At 38.9% G+C, this 25,659-nt stretch overlaps 1 protein-coding gene and 1 long non-coding RNA gene across 2 annotated transcripts; one reads left to right on the top strand and one right to left on the bottom strand.

Annotated features, from left to right (window-relative positions):
• Positions 1-472: 472 nt before the first annotated feature.
• Positions 473-24,938, bottom strand: inpp4aa (inositol polyphosphate-4-phosphatase type I Aa). Its single transcript, XM_042494322.2, has 24 exons — positions 24,798-24,938; positions 16,793-17,036; positions 16,644-16,688; positions 15,498-15,616; positions 15,301-15,417; positions 15,096-15,175; positions 14,875-14,992; positions 14,065-14,155; positions 13,800-13,947; positions 11,661-11,791; positions 10,658-10,762; positions 10,162-10,270; positions 10,040-10,057; positions 9,735-9,921; positions 8,005-8,286; positions 7,761-7,908; positions 7,300-7,341; positions 6,124-6,296; positions 5,878-6,001; positions 5,125-5,392; positions 4,089-4,186; positions 3,878-3,990; positions 3,096-3,250; positions 473-3,011 (listed from the first exon to the last, which is right to left on the bottom strand). The coding sequence occupies exons 2-24, from the start codon at positions 16,890-16,892 to the stop codon at positions 2,879-2,881; spliced, it is 2,904 nt and encodes a 967-aa protein (XP_042350256.1). The 5' UTR covers positions 16,893-17,036; positions 24,798-24,938; the 3' UTR covers positions 473-2,878.
• On the top strand, positions 5,298-12,694 carry LOC148188531 (uncharacterized). Its single transcript, XR_015777660.1, has 3 exons — positions 5,298-5,422; positions 11,677-11,836; positions 12,607-12,694. It is a non-coding gene; the product is annotated as an uncharacterized LOC148188531 (long non-coding RNA).
• Positions 24,939-25,659: the final 721 nt, after the last annotated feature.

The raw sequence follows: 25,659 nt of genomic DNA, 5'->3' as shown, positions 1-25,659 counted from the left end.
TTTTAAAAAAAGCTGAGGAAAAATGTCCAGTGACCTACATTCAAAATTAGCATATATATATATTTGCTAATTATGAATTATGAATTGATTTCAGGTCATTTCTGACTTTTTTATTTTTATTTTTTAATTTTTATGCAATTTTTGTATTTGGGTAATTTCTTCTTTTGTTGCTCATTACCTTCTTCCCATGTTTTTGAAAATTAATACATACATACAGACAGACATATATACATAAATAAAACCAACTTGCCCAGGTTTCAAAAGGTTAAATAAATGACGTGATTGTATTTCCCATCTTACATAGACGCTTGTCCCAAATATAAGCCTGTTCAGGTGAATGATTTAAGCATATAATTGAAGTTTTACGGTAATTATGCAATTATCTTTCATTTTAGTTGTCATTCTAATGTAGTGGTGCATGATCCTAAACATATTTGCTCAGTTTACAAACCAGAATTCACTGACACACTCATTTGGCATTGACAGGCCTTTATTCATTATCCAGTTTCACTTCGTACCTCTGTGGGGGTGCAGGCGTCTCCCAGACTCCCCTGTCTCCAACCTGATGTGTGCATGTACAACTGATCACAACAAGGTCCTAACTTACTCAATAACAATGGATAAAACAGCATTCGGCAACAGCAGCCATATGAACAAAAACAACTGTAAGCAAAATAACATTTTCAAAATAAAATCCACTGTCTCTGTAAGTTTTGTACAATAAGGTACATCGGAGCCCAGAGCTGGTAAACTAACAACAGAAGAGGTGTTGCTGATGGTCGGTAAAAAAATGCAATATGCATTATTTCACTTCAGTCTAAAAACATCTATCAAGTGCTCATGAGTACTCTTAATTGCAACAGTATACAATTGCAATAGTAGAAAGCAGTTTCTTTTCATCGTCATGCAGGTTAAATAAATGAAGCTTTTATTCAATTTCAATCACAAAGTTCTGCATAATTCAACCGAGTGCTTTAAAACTGAGAACATACACTTGTAATAAATAAAAATGCAAGTTTGTAGGGTTATTGAACCGCTATAGTGCTGCATATAACCTGCAGAAACATCTTAAATATCTGTAGATATGTTTGTAGAATAATGTGATGCACCACAACTGAAGCCCACGATGTGTGAACCAGTTCAATGATGCTTCCAGCGTAACATCAGAGGCACCTCAGATATCACATTAGATGAGACAGTGGTTTCACATATGTTATATTTAAGATCTGTGCTTGTTTTGGAGAGTGATATGGTGCATATTTAGGTGATAGAAGAAGAAATACAAGAGAGAAGGAGAGACAGTGGGAGGGAAACAGACAACAGGCTAAAAACACTGAAATAAACAATAAGTGCTCTGTCTTTAGGTCCAGAGAAATATGTCATTAGGCAAAGACATTTGTTTTGACAAACCTGATAAGAGCAACACTAGACAACTTCAGCTCCAAATGGCAGCAAGATAGTCATTTTCTTAAAAACACATTTTCAGTACATCTTGTCACATTTTTGTCAATCTCCAGACAATCATATGTTGCTGTTGTTCCCATTAGGCTAATATTTTCTGACTTGTCTTTACAAACAAGAAAAGAACTGTGCACTCTCAGTGCAGTTTCACTTTTTTTTGCTGTAAATGAGTGAATTGCCTAGTGTAGCCTTAAAGGATAAGACTGGTATTATTCTTTATTTTCCTTATTGTCAATAAATCCCATTAAAAGACCAAAAAACAACAATACAATCCTTCCTCAAAACTTTGACTTCCTTGCCCAGGCTGTGGCCTATTTGTTTCTCCTGAACACTTCCCTTTTTAAAAGCTGTTCACAAATAAATAGTTCAGTTACAAAGAAAAAAAAATTCCTGCACACACTTCTCACCTGTGCATTGATTATTAAAGATGTTCTTTTTTCCACAAGGAAAGTTCTCATGAGATATTCAACAATCCTAGAGTTACAGTGTTTAAAAATAGCCCATCATTGCGCACGCACGCACACAAAACATGTGGTTAACATGTGATTATGGCCTGTTTTTAAGCACTGTGTCACTTTATGATTATTGAATGTATCTTGAGAAAGGTCAGTGTGACCAAAAATGTTTTAAAAAGGAAAATACAGAGGTGACGACTGTTTGCAGGAATTCACTTTTCTTTTTTCTCCTACACTCAAGCTGTGTGGTGAACTGTGCATTTGTTGGCACTTTTTTTTTTTGCTGCAGCAGTACAGTGCATGTAGGATTGAATCATAATAAACTGCAATGTCCATGTTCATTGTAATGAAGAAAATATGTCAGCCTGTGCAGCAGTGTGGCTTTTTTTAAAAATATAATATAATATAATATAATACAATTAACTATATCAGAAACCAGTACCTCTTAGTAAGATCAATTCATTCTTGGTTTTGGTCTTAGCTTGGTAATTGTTGACAATAACAAAAATGTAAAATATATTCAACATTATCCTTTAACTGACAAACTGATAAAATCAAACAAAAGCAGCAAGGACAAGTACAAACATTATTCCATCATCATCTTTCTAAAGGCTGCATGTCTTATCTCTAGGGACACAAGTTAAAATGACTCAGCTGAACGCTTCCTGGTGCTACGACTGGACTAGCAGGCAACAGTGTTGTCTGCACACTGGCTATGATGTAACACAAAGAGCCCCCGTTACTGTTTCTGGCTGAGAAAAGTGTGTGATTCTAGTCCTACTTGAGGAGAGGGGAAACTGCTATAAAACAATCTACAGTGGCACTGGCACTTGGACATTAATCATCTTAACAGTGACTAAGCACAAAACAAAGGGCTGTTGTTCCAGTTTGTGTTTGGTTTTTCTGTGTGGTGCTATCATCATTATCCCTGTCAGTCTTTTGGTTTTCCTCAAGGAGTCCACTTAGGTCTCGACTTTCCCATAGGTCCCCTCTGGAGGGCGATACTGTTTGGGGAAGGCCTTGAGCTGGAGAGAGTTAAAGGCGTATTTACGACATCCGACATTCTTCATAGTGTTCTCTCTCCTGCAGCCCTCACTGTGGAGAAACACAAGCTATGTGTTATTATTTTTTTAATTTCTAATATCATCTGTGAGATTCATAACCTTTATCATAGCTGACCTGCGCATACAGTCCAAAGCCTGGTAGAAGACCTGCGGGGCAAGGGCGTGCTCCTGCTGCAGGATCTGACACTGCTCCAGGGTCAGGGACATGGCTGTGCGGTCCTTGGCACTCTTGCAGCTGGTGAAACGCACTCCATTCAGGCGGCGGCATGCCTTAAAGGTTCAAAGAAAGAGATTAGAGGAGATGCAAATTTACAGTAGATGCAGCAGCCAGTAGCTCCTCAAATCCTTACTACTTTTTTTGCTTTATTTTTGTATTTTTTCGACTCCATGGCCCCTTCTCCTGAAGCATGACTTTCTACAATATAGAAGCACTTATCAACATCAGGAAAAGTTGTGTGGGGTTTGGACTGCATATGCCGAGCAGCCAGTCAGACCCGAGGAAAGAAACAAAACTGAAAGTGTCAGACGAAGAGAAAGAGGAGAGCTGGCATCAGGGCGAGGCTGGCCCGACTTGGACTGAGAGCTGTGCACATATTCACAGAGACATTGTTAATCCATCGTTAGCATCCCGGATCGAGCTATTGCAATGAATGTGAGAAGCTTGCTCAGAGCCGACAGGACACACGACTGTGAGGCTAATTCAAATAATTCATCGCAGGAATTGTTTAATGCCACCAGCAGCAACATGCCCAGGCAACCGGAGATAATTTTCAAAGCAGCTGGTGATTTTAATCAACTCATCCTTCAATTCCAAAGATGTAGCAGGATCAAGGAATCTACCTTGTAACTTCTGCCTTTTTAAATTTGCATAGAGAGAACATGAGAGGCAAAGTCTACCTCGGCTGCTTGCCACAGAATCTCTACGTTCTTGTTTTTCTTGGCATTCACGTTCTGGCTCAGCTGTTTGAGGAGATCGGGCAGACTGGTGGTACTGTGGGAGCGAGGCAGGCCTGAGGGGAACACAGAGTAGGAATGAGTTAAATATGAGAAGAAGATTCACATTTTTTCTCCTGTTAAAAGTGTTTTGTATGTTCGTATATGAACTCACTGTCCTCTGGCAGGACTTCTTTAAACTGGTCGTAGTACGAGCTGAGGCGAGTCATGCTCTCCATGTTGATCACCTCCTGTAGTGACGTGTCTCCAAACCTGAACACAGCGATATTAGGGTTAAAATCGGTCATGACTGTCAACAGTCTATCTATTAAATCCTCATTTAAATTTCGTTTTCTACAGTCAGACTGGGTGATACTATCTTTAATTTTTTAAAATGCATATTTTAAATATGAAGGGACAGTTCACCCCAGAATCAAATTTACATGTTCTTCCTCTTACCCTTAGTGCTATTTATCTATATAGATTTTATTTGATGTGAGTTGCAGATAAAGTGTTGGAGATATCGACCGTAAAGGTGACTGCCTTCCCTTTAATATTATGGATCTACATGGGACTCGGCTTATGGTGCTAAAAGCAGCAAAAAAAAAAAAAACAGGTCATGATTTATTAAAAAAATCATTACTGTTGAGCTTTTCATATGTATTTTCGGCCAATTTGGGCAGCACAGGCCCTTTTTCATTATATTGGAGAGAAGGCAGACATCTCTATGGCCGATATCTCCAAAACCTGGCAACTCACACCAAAACAATGTAGACTGATAAATAGCACTACAGGTAAGAGGAAAAATATGTTTTTGATATGTTTGATATGTTTTCTTGATAAATAATCAAAACATTTTTTGTAAAGTTTAGTGAGATATATTGTTTTTACATACAACACCTCATAAAAAACTCCAAAACAACTCCAAGCTATTTAAAAAATGCAACATGCTGAATTATTTAAAATGTTTAAAACCCAATGTTTAAATAGTGTTTTGAAAACAAAACAATGATTTTGAGAAAGTGGCCACGCGACTGTTTTATCTGGTAAAGGTCCTCAGATAAATGGATGTATAATAGTTGGAGATTTTTTGAAATATTTTATTTAAAAATGATCAGATTTACATCATCTAAAAACGATCCAGCAAAATTTGCTTTTTTTTCCTTTTCTCCTTTCCATTTTCCTTCTGTCCTTTAGTTTCAGTCACTCACTTCTCAGCCAGCGTCTGCTGTTCGTTGATCCCCACGTTGAACAGGACGGGCTGCACGCGCAGCAGCATCCCGTTCTGGATCTCTCGTGGCAGCGTGTCGAACATCGTCCCGGGCATCGGGACCCTGACGTTGAAGCCACTCCTGTTTCCTGTGATCACTGGCAGCATGTCCGGGGAGAAGGCTGTAGTCGCCTGGGTAACTTTAAATGTGACATTTCTCAGGTCCATCACTCCAACGCTCATGTCCTCCAACATGGCGAGCTCCTCACCTTTAAGACACAAGGGGTCGTCACAGAAAGGTAAAACGCTATAAAACACACTAATCACAGACATCATTACCTCACCCGAGGATGTTATGGTTTTGTTGTTTTATGTTTACTTTTTTGACTTTGGAAATTTAAAAAAATTGCTGAACATATTTCGGTCAAACAGGGTGAAAAGGGCTAAAGGTTTTACGACATAGTTCCAATTTATGGCTTTAAAAATGGTAATTTACAATTTGGTAAATAGCTCTTGGAATCCAAGGTTTTTCATTTGTTGTTTTTGTTTATGCTCCTTTTTCCTATCATTGGTTAACAAATATTTTATATTTAGTATGGCTCATTTTCTGGCAAATACAGAAAAAAGTGGTTGCGCCCAGTAGAGTAGATTACATCCTCACTGCAGTGGCTGTACAAATAATCTAAAAAAAAAACCCCAAAACATCAGAAAAGTATTTCTGCAACACACACACACATCCTTACACTCAGGTTACCATAGGTGCTGAGGAGGCCTTCATACTGCACCAGCAGGCCGATGGTGTGCAGCTGTCTGAGGAAGCCCGAGTCACAGAGAGAGTTTCTCAGCTTGATAACGAAGCCGCAGATCAGCGCCGTCAACTAAAAGAAGCACAGTTTATATTAATACAGCAATGTATCACCATGTTTTTAAAGCAGTTCTCCAAAACTTTACATGTATGAAAAACCTAAGAGTTAGAAGGGGGAGGCAGAAGTTGACGGACCGTCTGGCAGAAGACAACGTCACGGCGGTACTGCAGGGGGAGGCTCATGGCGATGGTGGGGGCGCTGTCCTGCATGAGCAGGAACACCATGGCCTTCTTTGCTTTGTCGCTCATCAAAGACACGCAGTCCGTCAACGTGGTGAGGAGCGGGTACAGAGCCTCGCTCCACTCACCTGCACACACAGCACACAGTACTTAATACACACACGTACAAGCTGAGACACTGTACATAAAAAGTTTAATAAAGACGTGTATCTGCATTTAAAGAATTTTTATTCTTCAAAGAGTATTTAAAATCCAATCATAGTAAAATCAGCATTTAATGATTAAGCAATCACATTATATTTGGGCCACACAGGGCATGAATTCTACAATATACTTCACAGTAAACTATCATAATATGATGTCCTTATTCTATCAGTTTACATGCATGTTACTTTACTAATCCAAGCAGTTGAGGGTCTCTCGACCTTTTCAGTCCTCTAAGAGTAGCTGTCACGCTGCTGATTTTACATCTTGTAGTTCATAACAGAATAGAGGGATTGCCAGGTGTAGCAGGTAGCAAGTATGCTCAATTTCAGACTTGTTTAATGCTTAATGTTGAATTAATAGAAGAAATTTGTAGCCCCACAGGGACAGATGACCCTGAAGGAACTTTATTTATTCGTTTTGTTTTTAAATAAATATCTTCAATTTGTAATCTAATATTTCACATTCATAGTTAAGAAAACTTGCAGATGTCCTTGCAAATGAAAATAATAATTTAAATAATGGCTTGGAATATTTTGATCAAAAGAAAAGTTTTTCATACAACAATTTTTTATATAGGTGGTCCTATTCTTAAAATATTTCTGTATGATGAATAGTTATTTTTTTACACCTAAAATACTTAACATTTCAAACAATAACCAAATTTCAGGAATACTTTTTTATGTTATAGTGACTATTTGGGTTGAATTCTACATCACTTCCATTTATTAATATGACGAGGAAGGGAGGGCACAACAGCATGAAAACAGTTTTTAAACGGTGAATCCTGAAATGTGTCAAATATGAAAATAATCAACATTCTTCCGCAAAGCAGTTAAAAGTACAAACCTTAAATATTCGGCTATTTATAAGACAAAATGATTCAAGCACATACAGAATGATTTATAAAGGAAATAGTGATCTCACCTGGGGACGTCTTCTCTACCTTTTCTACATCTGGGCTGATATCTACGAGAGAGAGAAAATTTGTTTGGATACGGACATAATGTCACTTCTAGTTATAACTCAGCATTGCATTTCAGATTTTAAAGATCCAGTAACACTGAGGAAGCTGACATGATTATGAGAGTGAAGCTACAGATGTGATGTGAAAGGCGTGCAGGAGTGAGAGAATGATGATGATGAAGGTTGATGGCTCTGGTGGTTGTGAGGAAGGTGATGATAATAGAGGCTGACATCATGGCGATGATGGTGAATCCTTGTCTTTATGCTCATGATGTATGCAGAAAGTTTCTTGGTTACTATGGATACCTCAAGAGAGTGACTCATTCATATCAAGCCCCTGATCTTTGTAGTCCGCAGTGAGACGAAATAGTGCACGCACCATGCAGCAGTGTGTGTGTATGTGTGTGTGTGTGTGTGTGTACCTTTCTTAGTGTTGCTCGGCTCCTCGTTGGCGAGCAAGAAGACATCTTCAGAGCTGCTGTCACTCTGGAGTTTGTCTCGCTGCAGGAGTCTGTCCACCCTCTGAATCACACACTCCAGGCTCTTATCAACATTTAGCCAAACCTTCTCCTGCACACACACACACACACACATTACAATTTTAGTTAATGTAAAATAAATAAATAAATAAAGACATCAAAAATAAAAAAAACAATTTTCTCTTACCCACTCCTCCTCATGCAAATCTGCCTGCAAGGAGGCACGCTTGTTTTTACTCCCGTCGCTGCCCTCGGGAGGAGCTGCATGGCGGGAGGGCGAGGTGGCAGCACGAGACGGGGAGTTTGGGTGGCGGGAGGGGGAGCGTGAAGGGGAGCGAGAGGAGGGTGAGAGGGAGGAGGAGGACGGGGATGGGGTGCTTTGCTGAGTGGACTCTGGGCGGGCGGCTGCCAGGGCGAGGATGGCTGAGGACAGCAGCTTGGAGTCGCACACGGTCACCAGCTGGCGAGTCTGCAGGAGGAGAGGCGGTGAAAATGTGGTTATTAAATTAAGAGTGACTTGAGGCAAAAAATGATCTTTAAAGTTCATAAACCGTGACATTAAAAATGTGGGCGAAAAGGCAGAATACATGTTTTAACTTGATTTTCTGTTAGCAGAGGGTGATTTGGGGAACTTTTTTATTTCCCCCCACTGGGTTAGTTATAAAATAACTGACTATATCATCCCATCTCTGTTATGATACATTAGGTTTTACATTAAAACATTTTTTACTAGTATTCAATGCAACTGCATATTTTCCTGCTCAACGAAAGTGCCAGCAGTAAAAATTATATGAACTTAAGCTTAACTGGTATTTTTCAGCGTGGACCCTATTTTACCATGTATTGTGTCTAATGGGAACAATAATTTTGGAAATTGGAAAGTATTTTAAGTGAGAGTGCTGCAGCCGGCAGCAGGGAAACAGGCTGTAATACAACACTAATAGACAATTATGCACTATTAATTCACTAAAAGTGCTTGTTTTTGTCAATTACAGGCTCAGATTGTTATTAAATGTATCCGAAACCTTAAAGAAAGGATCCATACTTGTTGTTAAAGCGTAAGATCTTATTTGTTTAACCAGAAACAGCCCTGAAATCGCTGTCACCATACACACCAAACTCCATTTGAATCAACAATAACTTTATCCTCATATATCACACTACGTTCAAAGTTAACAAACAAAAATTAACTCAAAAAACGTCTGTCTTGGTCTGTCTTTCCACTGTTTGAACAAGTACCACCTCTGGATTGGTTGAAATAAACCCTTAATTCATACAATTAAATGTAAAACTATGCTGGCTCTGTATACGCTAAAAGTTGTGTTTACTCAAATGGATTCTGGTGTTTTTGGATAAATGGGAGTTTCCATTAGACATATTTTATATTCACAATTTCAGTTTTACACAATACGAGGGTAAATGAAAACCCGCCCAGTGTGAACATTCCCAGAGTGGTTACATTGCAGCTTGTTTCATTGATGTCAGCTGTAGCTGTCTCGCTTAATACAGGACCACTTTAAAAAATTGTTGTCTCCATTAGTCACTTAAATGCAAATCGAAATTACTGAAAAATACCAAAGTTACCCTTTACTGCGACCAAAAAGCATATTAAATCAGATTAAAGAAATGTATTTGTCTTGGTGTTTCTGTGACTCTGCTGTTAGTCAGCAGTAAGTCTAATTTTGAGGGCATGGCAGTATTCTGGTAGTCTTTTTTTTACTGCACTCAACTGCAAAAATTGAATTTAAAGATATGTTTAGCTTACAAGAACTGATTGTCTCTATTCAGATCATAAGAGCTTAGATAAAGAACAGACACCAGAAGCAGAGAGAGAGTGAAGGACTGGGATGAAACAGAGAAGAAGCTGTAACACAGCACTTGATTAACACCCTTCAGCTCCTCCGAGTGCTCTCTTACCTTCTCCGTCAGGATGGCCAGCGTTCTCTCCAGAGCGTTAGCTGAGCGCTCTTTGGCAGCTCGAGACAGACGCTCGGTGTAGTAGCACACTTGTGTCTTTAGAGTGTTTATTTGACCAATCAGCTCCTTCGCTTTCACAACATCCTGAGGCTGGTACGTCATTCCTTTAAAGCCAGAGCCAGCGGAGCTTTGTGTGTGTGTTTTGATGTGTGTGTGGAAGACATAAAAGAGATGATAAGTTTGGCAAACAAAGCAAAAAAACCCCAAAACACAGAAGATTTATACTACACCATACGTGATCTTACCTTTCCTCCTCATAAGTGCTGATGGAGAGAGGAAAAAGATAAATCACAGGAAAAAAGATTTATCAGTCACTCTAAAAAATCAAACTACACCATTAAGCTCCTGTATTTTCTGCTCTACTCACTGTTTCCTGGCTTCTTCGAGCTTGTTCAGCATTTTTCGGAGGCCGCAGCCTTTAAAGCCTTGATGATGTGCTGCAGGAGCACCAATAGTCACAACATCGTATGTTCGGTCTGATCAGAAGACAGTAATGAAAAGGATGAAGTAAGATATTGTATAAACAACATCCTTAAAACCTTAGACACAGTGTTTATAGATGACTGTGACAAATGTATATATATATATTTGTTTGTATGAGTATTTATGTTTACATTTTGATTTATTTGTTTACTTATGTATGTCTAAAATGTATACATGTATGAATATGAATGGAGACTGTCATTTTAGTTTTATATAGTTTGCCTTTCAGTTTCTGTGGCGGGGGGACAACCCCCAACCCAAGCTTTTATATTTCGGTATTACGTAGTGATTGTACTGCAGTTGCTATGTTGAAAAGAGTTAAAACAAAAAAAACAACAACAAAAACAAAAAAACTTTAGCCATGCAGTTTAAATACTTACCATAGCCAGTTTCTCCCTGTACTCTCATCCTCTGGATGTGCAGGTTAGTAGGAATAAACTCTAACTTCCTCTCAGCTTTCAACGTACTCGACTTAAACGACGGACCTGAGAGGGAGCAGAGAGAAGGAAAGAGGCTCACTGTATCTGTATATACTTAAATTAATTATACATGATGTGATACAGTATTTTACATGAAAACATAAATACATAAGATGTCGCACTGATTAACTTATGCACTTTGACAACATTTATTTACTTTTACTAAAAGAGGCACTGGACAGTTTAGTATTGCACTTTTGTAAAATTGTTAAAAAGTATCTATTTTTTTGCAACACCAGCCCAAAACATTTCCATTAGGAGTAACATGCTGCAGCTTCAGAGACAGTGCCAATTAAAAACACTTTAAAAAACAAATACAAAAATGGAAAAATATTTAAAATAATAGTCAAGAAAAACCTGTTGAAAAAGCCAGAAATAAATATATTAAACGCAAATAATCTGCAAATACAGAAAGGATGCAAAGTCAAAAGCGCACAAACTCCGAAAACAAATACAACAGAGACACTAAATATCCAGTAGATACAACAGAAGTTCTCCAGGCATCTAGAGGCAGCACTAAGTGGAACAGACAAAAGAGTGTATGTTTTTGAAAAGGGAAGAAAACTGGAGAAACAAGGTGACACAACAATGTATGTAATTTATTTAACATTTGGCTTAAGTCTTTCACAATATTATAAAAGAGCAACAGATTCCTTTTAAACTCCTGCTGTTTTGGTCGGATATGCAGTGTTTTTCTGTGGCATTTGTTTTTAGAGTTTGTATTTTTTACTTTATTTGGACTCTTTTTTGAATCTGAGTCCAAGCTGAGACACATTGGTGATTTTCTCTGACTTGAAGAAGCTCTCCCAGGCTCCTTACTTCCTGTGACTGATTGACCTCAACATGTCAAATTTGCGGGGTGTCCCTTTTAAATGATGCATTATAAACAGCTTGTGTTTCTAACCTTTGTATTCGTGCAGGTCGCTTATGGTCTCCTGGTAGGTGAGGATGATGGTCTGATAGTGCGTGATGATCTGCCTCCTGAGGTTCTCCCAGCACGCGGACAGCTCGCCCAGCTCCTCCAGCTCACACACCCTGCACATCACACGAGGGCATTTACGATCAAGACATCCAGCCGAGGTACTGACGATCTTACAGCTTGAAGTTCACGCTGCTTGTTCAATTAACGCCTGCAGCCGAGCAACAACAACGCACGCTGCAGCCAATAATGAGAACGGCAGCAGAGGGAGCCATAATTATGATGTTTCTTCAACTGAATGATGATGGTATAATAATAGAGAACGTAAAGAAGATACAGTTCACAACGTATCACTGAAGGGGGAAACACATTTCAGTTTAATGTCTACAAAGGAGACATCAAAAAGCTTTCTTGTTTCTGACATGTTCTGTATGAGGTTGCAATTTAAATCTGAGAGTTTGCAGGATTTTTATGATTTCATTTAAACATTGGTTAGTTATATCTCTTTAGGCTGTTAAAAACTATTCTGAGAAGGAAACAACGCTCTTCAGTTACAGTGCAACTCAATAAATTTAATATTTTCTCTAATTACACAATTATCTCTTATTTAATACATTTCTCAGTAATCTAATGGTTTATTAAATGGAAAATTACAGAATTGTTTAGTAATTTTTAAGTTAAACACAATTCTAAATATAAAGTCTGTAAGAAAATGTGTACCCTGTAGTAAAAAAAAGATAGCTTTAAACTATTTAAAAAGGGCCCATTTGTACTTTGGGAAAGATTATATTTTAAATCAAGATGTTATGAAACTTTTCATTACCAAATAGCTTATTTATTCGACTTAAATGTATTCATTTTTTCAAATATTTTTTATTTTAAATGGCAGTAGGTTGCATGTGTTTAATATGTACAAATGAACTGTCAACAGAGTGCTGAAATAAAGCAACGTTGGATCACGGAGAGTGAGCTGACTGAGTGACAGCTGACAGCTGCGGGCCGAAACTGCGGGGCCACAGGTAGGCACACATCCCTCACTTTAAGCCTGGCAGCTGAATGCTCGCTCTCCAATGATATATGGTCAGGCATCCAAACCCTGGCAGCCTTAGATGAGTCTTCATGGAGTCTTTAAGTATTTAAGTACACACGGCGTGTGTGTGCGGGACATGTGTTAAGGCCTCTCGTGAACTTTTCAATATTTGCCAAGAGGGAGCCTAAATGTGTGTGAGTGTTAACATCCATGCTCAGAGCTGTCTCCTGCTGGCTGCACCAGGTTTTAGTGGACCCATTCACACACGTCGCTTTTAACACTCCACTACAGGGTGAATGGCTTGAAGACCACAACATTTTTTTAGGACAGTTTAGAACAATTTCAAATCAAGGTTGAGTCCAAATAAGTGGCCCAGTCTAAAAATATGATTAAATTAGAGACAAAAATATTTTGCCTAATGTTGCAAACTAGCTGTGAAAGTATCACATCTTTCCACACAGTGAATTTGGAAATTGTCCTGGGGACGGCCGAGACTGGACTCAAGTCCTACAGCCCTGACAATAAGTGGCAAGGACATGTGCTTTAACCCTTTAAAATCTGTATTATCATCAGTTTTCTTGTGCTGCGTTCAGACGCTCTTCACAAAAGTTATACCTTTGAAACTTGAGCAAATTGGTTTGATTCCTTTCAAAAACATGGAAAAAAAATGTAACAAAAGACCTTAAAATGATCTAAAAAAAAAAAGAACACAAAACAGAAGACAAAGACAATCATTAGAAATAACTGGACAAAAATCAAGAAAACTACATTTATAACTATATTTAAAATTAACTTACAGAAAAATAATATAAATAATAATTTATTTATATTATTTTTATTTAAGCACCTTTGTCATGCTTTTTATATTTGATAAATTTTACTTTTTTTTTGCTAATTTCAGGTAATTTGCTTGTAACAATTGTTTTTCGCCTAATTTTTAAGTGCCTTCTTTCCATGTTTTTGAAAGACAGCAAGCTAATTTGCTTATAGGTTTTAAACAGTTTAAGGGTCACTGCACCAATACTCCCTGCTGCTCCTCTGCACAGATATTTAAGCGTCCGATCAATACTATCAATATGATTTTCAGTCCTCACCTGACGGCATCTTCCTCCAGCAGCAGCTTGACAAACTGTCGAGGGATGTGCAGGGAGAGCGCACTCTCCGCCATCTGCTCCAGGATGCGGAGATGGTTACCGTCCGTAGTGGGGAACCGATACGTCCGTGACATGACGCCACCGAACACTGAGGCGGACAGAAACACACCATCATTACCGTGAGTCACCATGATGTCACCTGTTTCTATTGTCTCACAGTGTCACACAGGAGACTGATATCTAATTCATATAGACAGACGCTCACCAGCCTTTAGCAGCGGGTCTTTACACAGAGATGAAGACTTGGATTTAATGCCCATAGATTCAGTCAGGCTTTCATCCACGGGGAGAACCATCTGACACACACATGCACAGAGAAAATTAGCTTTTGTTTGCCTACAGAAAACCTTCACTTTAATGTTAATGTTAATGTCTTTAACTCCCTATTCATTGATTTGTGACCTCTTACTAATACAAGCAGAAACAGGCTAAGGACATCTAGTCATGCAAAACAAAAGGAGGTTTAATAGCTTTCCTACGGCTGCCACTATTATATTTACTTTATTATTCTCAATATTATTATTATTATTATTATTATTATTGGTCGTAGTAGTAGTAGTCACCAGAAGTTTTCAAAGTAAAAGTTCCTCTCATGTTGTCACTTTCTTTGCACTTTTTCATTAATCAATTTTATTGCCGATCATTAAAATAAAATGCCAATGCAGAAAATTGGCAAAATGGCAAATATCGGTCCTAATAATCGGCCAGGCTGATAATCTTTCGACCCCTAAAAACAACCTCCTTAATACTGAAGGAATTCCAACCAGGAAACGTTTCTCCTGGTTGCAGTTTGCAGTCGTCACCACAAGATGCCACTAAATCAGCCTAAATCTGACACGCTGGACCTTTAAACAATGAATTGAATGATTAATATAGTTGCAGATTAATTTCTGGCAATCTATTGATAGTTTTATCAGCCAATCATTACAGTTCTATTACTTAATGAGAAAAAAAATATGTTGCAGACTTAAGTATTTCCGTCCTGCCTCATCAAAACTTCGTCCTGCTCACTCACCCGTCCATTAACAGTGTCTCCTCTCTGTAACCTCGCAACAGGAGCTCTCTGCTCACGCTTCTCCTCTATCTGCCAGGCGATGACGGTGATGTTCCCAACGCGCTCGTTCTCCCCTGACCTGACCCACGATGACAGAAAGTAAATTAAACATCCCTAAACCCAAATCCTCAAAGCAGTGGCTATCATCATGTGACTGAGTGTGTTGTGTGTCCGCCTGTTACCTGAGAGTCAGGTGCAGTCTGTGGTGTTTGTCCCGCAGCAGCTCTTTCACAGAAAACATGGACGAACCCAGCATGTACATCTGAAGCATAGCAGAAAACACACCAAAACGTTTTAGTGGATAAGTGTAGACTAAAACAGCTTAGCAGATAATAAATGTATTAACTTCTTATATAGAATTTGAGAAAGAAATGTGCTGGGTCTTACCGTGCCCTGTGTGCGGTCCTTTACATCGTAGACTGAAAGCTTGACCTGAGTCTGCTGAGTGATCAGAGAGTCCTGAAAGAACGCCACGCTGCTCAGAAAGATTGGGTTACTGGTGCCCTGAGGACAGAGAGACAGACAGGTGAAAACGGTTCTGAAGTTTCCAACAGCAGACAGAAAGCGAGCGAACAGTGTTGTACCTCTATGATTTCAGTTTGAGCGTGTTTGGTCCAGAAGGCCTGGGGCGGTGTGGTGCAGCTGACGGCGACGAAGCTGGTTGGCTTACGGTCCAGAGAGGGAGTGACGAGCTCGCTGCAGGCTGCAGAAACACACAAATGCAGGAGGAGATTACAGACGGTGGGATTTAATGGTGGGATGGTCACTAATCCTCGGCCATGGGACGAATGTAATATAGTGTTTTTTGAGTTGTCGGTGCTTAATGAGCAGCAGTTGTTTACAGTGATGTGTTCAGGTTGGAGAAGAGTTCCTTTAACCCTTTAAAACCTGGACCGACATCACTTTTCTTGTGCGTTCAGACTCCCTTCACAACATTTAATCCTTTGAACTCTGAGCAAATTGCTTTGATTTCTTTGAACAACATGGAAAAAAGGCAAATGCAACTTGGCAAGAAATATCCCACAAATTGCAAAAGATTTGCAGATTTATTTATTTATTTTTATTTGATTTATTTAGCACATATTAAACATGACAATTTTATACATTTCAAGAAAAGGAAACATGCAGGGAAACACAGGAAACCCTAAAGGGGCTTCACAAGTGGCGTTCCCTATGAAACAGTCAGTATTGACAATCTCTTTATAACAACAATTAGAAAATTATAAAGATGTAAACAGCTGGGGAAAAATGTCCAGAGAACTATATCTATAATAATCATTATTCTGTATTTAAAATTATTTTAACAGACTTGCTAGATTTTTGAAGCAGTATTCTTAGTAAGTTACATTATTTTTTAACTTTTTGTTTTTTGTTGTTGTTGGGTTGTTTTGTTTTATCTTGTGTGGTTTTGTTTTGTTTTCTAGGTTTAATTTTCTTATGCTTTTGACTTTTTTTTTCATATTTTTTAATACTTGACTGTGTAGTTACTAGCATCAATTAATTGTTATCTGGTTATGAGATTTGTTAATGATCAACTGTCATTCAGCCTACCAGTGTAACTGCTTCTGTCAATACTCAGAGCACACGCACACACACACGCACGCACGCACGCACGCACGCACGCACGCACACACACACACACACACACACACACACACACACACACACACACACACACACACACACACACACACACTCTGATTGTGCAGCAGTGCATTTAATGAACGTACCCACACTAAACTCCAGCACAGGCTCGTCTGGATCCTGACTGTTGCCTGTAGGATAAAGAGAAAAGAGGAGGGGGAGCCCTGTTTTAATGCCCTGCTATTTCATCATCAGTGAAGTAAACAGGTAACCATGGTAGCAGTTACTTAGTTACCCGAGAGAGCCAGCCCCATCATCTCAGCTGAGAGATCAAACGTGTTGGCCCGGTAGACCGACCACGGCCGGTGGCGGGGGCTGCGCTCCTTCCCGGACATGGTGGCTTCACGTTGGAGGCTGAAGATGGATTTTTAGAAGAAAAAGTGCTGAAGAGCAGAAAACAAAACTGTCACGTCAGTTCTTTGCTCGCTGGTCTCCCTTGCGTGTTGATCTGAGCGGTCACAAGTCTGTCGATGATAAATCTGAAAGACAGAGAGAAGAAAACAACAAAAAGATCATCTGCTGTCCACACACAAACAGCTGAGGCAGACTGGACTCCCTCCACCCTTTGATACAGTGGCCATGCTTTTATCATCATAACAGCCGAGACAAAATTAGAAAATTGCTCGTAATTAACTACGAATGTTGCTTCTGGCTCAGTATCAGTCTTCAATACACAAGGTCAAAGGGATGAATAACTGATGGAAGTTGTCTGTCTCTCTTAGTGTGATTCTGAGAAAAGCAGCGTCTGAGAGGTTGTGCAGTTTCCTGTCAGTGCTCCACTTATTTCTTTCCCTCTGATAAAGTGCTAATATAGTCACTGGGAAGAAAATTCAGCAGTGTGAATTTTAACACAGCTGTAGGAAATGAAACAGAGCTGCGGCAGACTGAATTTTCACCTTCTGGCTCTTGATGCTGTTTGTGCTTTGCTGATGTTTTCATCTTCTTTTGGAAAAACGGAAGTCAAACACGCATGCACAGACGTTTAGACTATGAGATAAATGTCCAGACATTTGCTAAAATCACCAGGAATTTTCCTCCAGGAGTCAGGATTAGTTGGTTAGTAAGTAAGTAAGATACACTGCTTGAAAACAAACTGTTAGATAAACAGACAAACTCACTAAAACTGCTTCAAAGAACACTTCAAGGATATAATGATCCTTTAAGTATCAATTACTTACCCTGAACTGAATTCATGAAAAAAAAATTCTATCTGTTTTTCTCGCATGCCTCCATGTTAGGGCTGGGCGATACCGAATAAATCAAATATCACATTATTTTTCACTAAATACCTCAATATAAATATTGTGACAGTACTGGTGCTTTTGCAAGGTGTTTACACAGTGAGATTTTTATAAATAATGTAGGTATAATAAATAGATGGGTAAAAGCAAATAACGGAGCAGCTACAGAGTTCCGAAAATTGCATTAATTTACTGTACAACACTTATGATATTATGATATTCAAAATCTTGGATGATGTCGAGTCTCACATCCCGAAATCAACATCATATCAACATATAACCCAAATCTACTCAATAGTAAACAAAGAATCTAACCCGGAGAATATTCTAGAAGAATTTCAGTAAAATGGGGCTGCGTTTAAAACAAGCAAAACTATTTTAAAAACAAAGTTTTGTTTGTAAATATATATTTTTATATATTTTTTGCTGTTGTTGGAAGCATGCGAGAAAACTTTTCTTCACAAATTCAACGTTATACGCGAGGCGATTAACTGATTTCTTAACATCTAATACACCGCATTGAACATATGAAAATAAATTCACCTTTTAATGATATAAACAATGCTTCGGTTATTAAAACCTCACTTTAGCCACACACACTTACATAACTATTATTATTCCACCACATCCAGTAAGTGCTTGTGGTGCAACTCACAGTGAAACCGAGACACTCATTTGTTATGTCAGATATTCATTTAAGATGATGATGCAAAAGCCACAGTGTAAAAGGCCTGCTCATGTTGTTACCTCACTGCACCTGCCAAAATCTGTGTGCAACAGTGAGAGAACAGGAAACTGACGCTGTGCCAAATGTGGCACGCTATGGAAACACTGGTGTGAGAGTGAGAATCAGCAACAAGACAATCAAGCTGTCAGGATATTGATTTTATCTCCAGCAAAGTGGAAGAAGAAAGAAATTAGAACTGTTAACCCTTTGAAACTGGGGCAAATTAGCTTGATTTCTTCCAAAAACATGAGAGGGCAACAAGGAACTTAACAAGAAATGGCCCAAAAATTAGCAAGGAATTAGAATAAAGTAAAAAAAAAATAAAATAAAATAAAAAATAAATACATAAAATAAAATAATAAATGCAGTGAAGTAAAACAAACAAAAAGAACAATGATCTTAAGAAAGTGCTCAGGATTTGTTTTCTGTGACATAATTCTAAATATACAATTAGGAGAATTATAAATATAGTTTTCTGGACATTTTTCCCCTTTTTTTTGATAAAATCAAATAATCCATCCCAGCTAATTTTTTAGATAATTTTCTTGTCACCTTTTTTTAAATTTTTGAGCAAAACATGAGCAAATTTCCTGCAAATTTGTTCATGATTTTCTGGTGTTTTGAAAAAAATCAAACCAATTTTCTCAGGTTTCAGAGGTTAAAATCATTGTGAAAGGCGTGTGTATGCAGCACAAGAAAACTGATGCCGATCCAGGTATTAAGGGGTTAAGGATAGACAAAAAGGATGTTGAAAGTATTCTGATGACTGACCTGAGCTGAAAGGTGCTTTAAATTGACCTACGAGCTAAATGTTTACATTTCCTGTGGTGTGTCAGTTAACTTTTCCTCTTTCGTGTGTGTTTGTGTGTGTTTGTGCATGTGTGCCACACAAATATTCACTTAAAATCATGAATGACTGAGGGCATATCTGGCGCTGTGTTTGTCTGTCTTGTGTGGACATAATGAGAACAAAAGTGTGTGTACCACTGTGCATTCATGTGTGTAACGGAGCTCTATTTTTACACGTAAATCTCTCTTGACGTCACACACCGTACACAAATGAGATCTCTCGCTGACACAAACAAAACTCATCTGCATAGTCACAGACACTAAATCCAGAGTTTAAACGTGACGCTCTTTGCCAGTTTAATCTCCGCTCTGGCACCTTCATGTGAGACCAAAGCAGATGACAATTACAGCGCTGGATGCTCTGCCTCATTAGGCTGTGTGGGAGTGACTGTCAATGGGAGCTGTCTTTTAAAACGCTGTAATCTGCATTATCTCCACCGCCCGGGGCACGCTGGGAAGCTCTCTAGGAAACCCTCAGTGGGTCTAATGTGAAGCCACAGGGAGCCACGGATCGTCATCATAGTCACATCTGTCTGACGACCAGCTACATACAGTCTGCTTGAAAAGAGAGAAAATGTCCAGGAGTGGTGCTGAAATCTTTTGTCAATTGACTGATTTTTCAGTGGATAGTAAAAATGAGTAACAGATATTTCAAAATGACAAATTTTCTCTAAAGCCAGCTTTTCAGATGTGAAGATTCATTGTTTTTCTTTGTTTTTTTTTTATCATTATTAACTTAACTTTACTAACTTAAATCAATTAAACCTGAGCAAAAATATAGTGAAGTTTGCATCTCCAACAGCGGCGAGACCATGTACAGGCAGGAGGTGGAAGATCTTGTGGACTAATGCAGAGCAAACAATCTGCATCAGTGTGGGGGAGACTAAGGAGATGGTTGTGGACTGTAGGAGGAGAGGCCGCACCCCCTCTCCCCTCTTCATCAGAGGAGCTGTGGAGATGGTGTCCACCTTTAAATATCTGGGCCTGCACATCTCCAACGACCTCACGTGGGCCACCAGCACAGCCAGCATAACAGGAAAGGCCCACAAACGGCTGTACTTTGTGAGGAGGCTGACGCAGGCTGGTGTCAGCGCTGCTGTCCTGACCTCGTACTGCGTACTGACATCCTGACTAGTTCAATCTTCTCAAAAAATCACCAACAGCAGCCTCCCTTCTTTGGAAGACATGTATATCAGCAGATGCAGAAGCAGAGCTTCATATATCATGAAGGACCCCACCCACCCGGCAACTGTTCACGCCCCTCCCCTCACACAGAGGGCTGCGCAGCCTCAAAGCAAGAAGTGCAGCTTCTTCACAGAGGCTGTGAGGTTTATGAACTCCCTGACCTAAAGTCTGTCCTCTTCCTTCACTGCTGCTATGTGTTATTCTTTAACATGCTGGTTGTTTTTTAAATGGTGTTTTATTTATTATAGGTTTTTAGCTTTGTTATTTATTCTGTACGCTGCTGAATCTGGTAATGACAATTGACAATGAACTGAACTTAATATATTTGGATTTTGGACTGTTGGTCGGACAAAACAAGACAGTCAAAGATGTACTGTACCATTTCATGGAGTTAACAACTATTAGACTCATGAAAAAATATTGACCAGATAAACTAAATGAAAATGGAAATATTGTTTGTATTATCAGTCCAACTGCAGAGGATTTTCTTCTTTAACTGAGTCATTACTAGCCTAAAAAGTGCCCAGAAAATAGCAAAAAAATCTCATCACAGTCATGGATGGATTACTGAGCAGATGCACCCTGCACAGGCCCAGGGGCCCAGAGTGTCTTCACCTGCAAAATGTAACTCAAATTAACACGTACTGACCGGGGGAGGCACGAAATGGCCACAGATAAATACAAAAAGATGCATAAGAACCACAAAGACCCACATAACTACTTGTACAAAAGAGGGGAAAACAACAACGAGCCACAAACGACTAAAAAGAGCTGCTATCAGTGACATCCACGTCAAGAACCATGTTTAGACAATTCACACAATCTAAATATGGCATAAAGCCACTTTAAAGATATTTCAATATAAGGATATAATTTGGTAAAGAGTAAAAAGATAAAGCCTGCACACTTACTTTATGTTACACAAGTTTATTTCAGACAACATTTTGATCCTGTCTGGACCCTCTTTGGGTCAAAACGTATGGCAGTAGAGTAAGTGTGCAGGTGTTACCTTCCTCATACGCTGTTTTTTGAAAGCCTTGCACCGCAGTGATGTGCGCATAACTACCCTCTATCAAAGCATTTGGTAAAAAGCAACACATTTTCTTTTTTGAGAAGCTGCAACCTACAATCCAATCACCAGAATAAATGTTGCCATCGTACTTTTCTGGACACCACAGATATGTTTCACGTATGTTATTATAAAGTGGACACATTGAAACTTTACGTTTCTTTACAGTTCAACATTGTGGCTGACTTGTGGTTATGTTGAGGCACAGAAGCCACTTGATTGTAGGTAGAAAGTGATTTTTTGGCTTAAAATTGGCACAATCTTGGAAATGCAGTGATGTCTTACAAAAAACAATCGCTTTTCGTGGCACTATCCTTGATGGCAAAAGAGCCACTGGCCGCTAAAAAAACCACAGACATCAGGCTGCTAAAAGACCTACAAACACCAAAATCTAATCAGCTCATTGTTGTGTCCAAGTGAATGTTTGTAAAAATTGAAGAAATTTCCCTCAAAGCGTTCTTGAGATATGTTCAGAAGAATGTGCTGGATGTACGGACAGAAAACCCAAAAACAAAATGCCTCCAGCCTCAGCTACTGTTGGCAAAAAGGCATAAAAATGAAATCATTATTTGATCATAAAATAAGTTGCTGACTCATTTTCTGTCCATCAATCAGTCGTTTCAGGTCTTATCGACAGACAATAAGCAGCAGTGTGGTAAGCTGTTATTTAGGGGTTCAAGCCCATTAACAGCTAAAATCCATATCCACTGCTTAGCAGAAAGCTGAATGCTGACCAGCTCCACAGCTGTTGCTCTGTGGGTGACCTCTGACCCCGAGAAGGCAAAAGAGGTCAGTAGTAGTCATGTTTTGGTTTCACAGAATGAGAAAAAAATGGTACACATGCAGTGATGACGCAAGTGAAGGAGTAACGGTTGAGAGGACTGAGAGGATTCAGGTGGTCCTCGTGGTATAGACGTCCTCTGGGACAGTCTGGAGATAAAATGACCCAGTTAGTCAAGCTGGCGGCACACAGCTGGAACCCTGCAGATGCTGTCAGCACCGGCTACACTGCAGTACCTCTCTGTCTCTCTCTCAGATGTCCTCTTCCTTACCTCATCTCCTTCTCGTCCCTTTAAATCTCTCCCCCCTTCTTCTGCTCTGTCATCAGCCCTCCCCCTCTTCTTTTTGTGCTCCAGTCGTCTCCCCTTCCCGTGTCCTCCTGTAACCCTGATGTTCCTCTCAATTTCAATCTATTGATTCTGTTTCTTCCCGAGCTGATCTGTGCCCATCTGCCATCCCTTGATCTACGACAGTCTGCTTGATGTAGAAATGTCTGGCGTAACCATGGACACACAGACTCCATCCGCACGTAGGCTGATCCATAAATTGCTGTCAAATCTGACTGATCAAAGAGGAGCAAATTATGCAAACGAGTTTATTCCCAAAAGGAGATTTATCCAAATACACACGCAAATGTGAAGAGGAAGTGTAACATCATGAGGCAGCTCTTGTTACTCAGATAGCAGTAAAACAAGGAGACAGGAACCTTCGACGGCGATGAATGAACTGTTATTGATACTGCTGCAGGATCACACACAAAGTTAGACTGTAGGTGGATCAGAAATATTTAATTATCCCCAAAATAATCAAAAAGAGGCACAGATTCAAGAGACAGACCGAAACGATCTTTAGTTTGGCCATTTTTGAATGGGTTTTTGATTTTTTTCATTATCATGGCTTAAAATTGAAGTTTTAGTTGGGTGATTATTCATTTTAGTTGGGTGATTATTCACTTTTTTACTGGAGAAAGCTTTTTTGTAGAATTTTTGTGCATTGCTTTTAATTTGAAGCAAACCACTAATTATGTCATGTGGGTAACATCTCACAAACAGTTTTAAAACCCAAACAGCGGAAAACTTGAGAAAGAACTCTTCAATTTCAAGGAAACTCAAAATGACGACAAAATGACACAAAATGACCTGAAAGAGACACAAATTACACACAAGAAAATTACTTAAAGGAACAAAATGAATTCAGAGACACTAGACAGCCATAAACACAAATGGCTTTAAAGAGAAGCAAAATCACCTCAAAGAGAAACAAAATAGCCAAAAAATACACCAAATTATCTAAAGAGACACAAAATTACTAAAAGAAATTTTAAGGGAAAAATTGAATTGAAAGAGAGACAATGTGACTTCAAAGAGACACAAAAAGACCTCAAAGAGACACAAAATACAGAACCTTATTTAAAGGCACACAGAATCAACTTCAAGAAAGAGATTATAATGATGACCACAGAGACACAAAATCAACCCCAAATACAAACAATAATTTAAAGAGTCACAAAATCAACTGTGACAAAATCAAACACAAGACAACTACAAAGAGATACAAAGTGACTACACAGAGACACAAAACGACCTCAAAGAGACACAAAAACAACTATTTAGAGACACAAAACACCCATAAGGTGATGCAAAATGAAAAAAAACTACATAAAGACACAATACAGCAAAAATAAACAAGGTAGTTAGATGTGAGCCACAGAAAGTATATATTAGTTCATTTTTTGTCATGAAAAGAGTGAAAACAATAATTCAACAGCTCAAATCTAATCCCCTCCGGGAGCATCTGGGAGGCCTGCAGTGGCGTGACACGTTGTGCATGAGCAACACATCCGGTTTAATATGTAACAAGTATAAAAAAAAAACATATATGTAACATGTTTCTCCATAATCCCACATCAACACTGCTGGCCCTCTGTGAAGCTGCGTGAAACAGGGTGTCATCCTGTGTGTTTACTAGGATGTGTGCGTGGAAATAAACAAGAGGCCATCCAGTGAAAATCTATTTATGGCAGCTCTGGCCAATAATAGTATCATTATTCTTCAAGTGTGGATAGAAATGTATTCACTGACACTCGCACAATAACAACTATTGCGTCATGATATCTGCTGATGCTGGCTCAGTGAGGCTGCTGCATGCTGCTGCAGGGTGTATACTTCTCCCAATTTAAAAAAAAAAAACACGCCATATGTAAGAATAAAAACAGATCGATCGAAATTTGAGATATCTGTGGCTGTAAACATGTATTATTCTGCTCCTGCTGCGAGCTGCTTTCTCTCTGTACGACAGCATCCATCAGTGTGAGCAAACACCCTCCACAAACCGAGAGATGACCACATGTCATGTGAGAAACACATACATATAAATAAATATATCATACCGTTTGCAGAAGTGCGAAGGTTTCTTTTCATATTGATGCGCATCCTGGTTGCTACTCGACGATGTCTGCAGTCAAGACTCGCCCTGACTCCCTCTGACACATCCAGACGTAATACCTCCACCGGACGCAGCTCCTCCGATCTCCACGGGGGGGCGCTGCCGGTCCGGTTCGACTGAACCACCAGGAATAACCTCACATGCTGGAGGTGGGTGGAGGACTGCACGTTCATCGAGACTGCGTGGGTATTTGTACATTGAGCAAAATAACAACATCTCTGTGAATTGAACACTATGGAAGCACCAGCCAGGAATACTCTACTACTACTAATAATAATGAAAACTTACAGACAATATCGATGTTAAAAACACATAATAAAGGTTAACAAAAACTACTGACTTATAGAAATCTGCCAGCTTTATCAGAATCAGCTTTATTGGCCAAAAATGCTTACACAATTTGACTTGAGTTAGCTTTGCTCTCAATGTATGAAATTAAACATTAAATATAAACGGGAAATAAAAAAATACAATAAGAAAAAAATTAAAAACATAAATATAGTTTTATTATACAATTCATATATACATATTCTTTACTCTTTAACTTTTTAAAAACTTTAAAAAAAAATTTTTTTTTAATTATTGTAATTTTGTACTAGGCCTATTTAAAGTAATTTCCTCTTCTGTTGCTCATTGCCTTCTTTCCTTGTTTTGAAAGAAATCAAGGTAGGGGTTTCATAGGGTTAAAGATGCTGGAAACACCTGTGTTGGCAGAATATTTTTTTTTTTATGTTTTCATTAGTATTGAATTTGAAACTCCTGAAACAAAAACTCCTGAAATATGTATTATATGTCATATTGTATAA

This window comes from Plectropomus leopardus, chromosome 10 (genome assembly GCF_026936395.1).
Source record: "Plectropomus leopardus strain MGB_pleo_1.0 chromosome 10, ASM2693639v1, whole genome shotgun sequence".
Taxonomy (NCBI): domain Eukaryota; kingdom Metazoa; phylum Chordata; class Actinopteri; order Perciformes; family Serranidae; genus Plectropomus; species Plectropomus leopardus.
The sequence above is the reverse complement of the archived record's forward strand: the minus strand, read 5'-3'. Positions and strand labels throughout refer to the sequence as shown.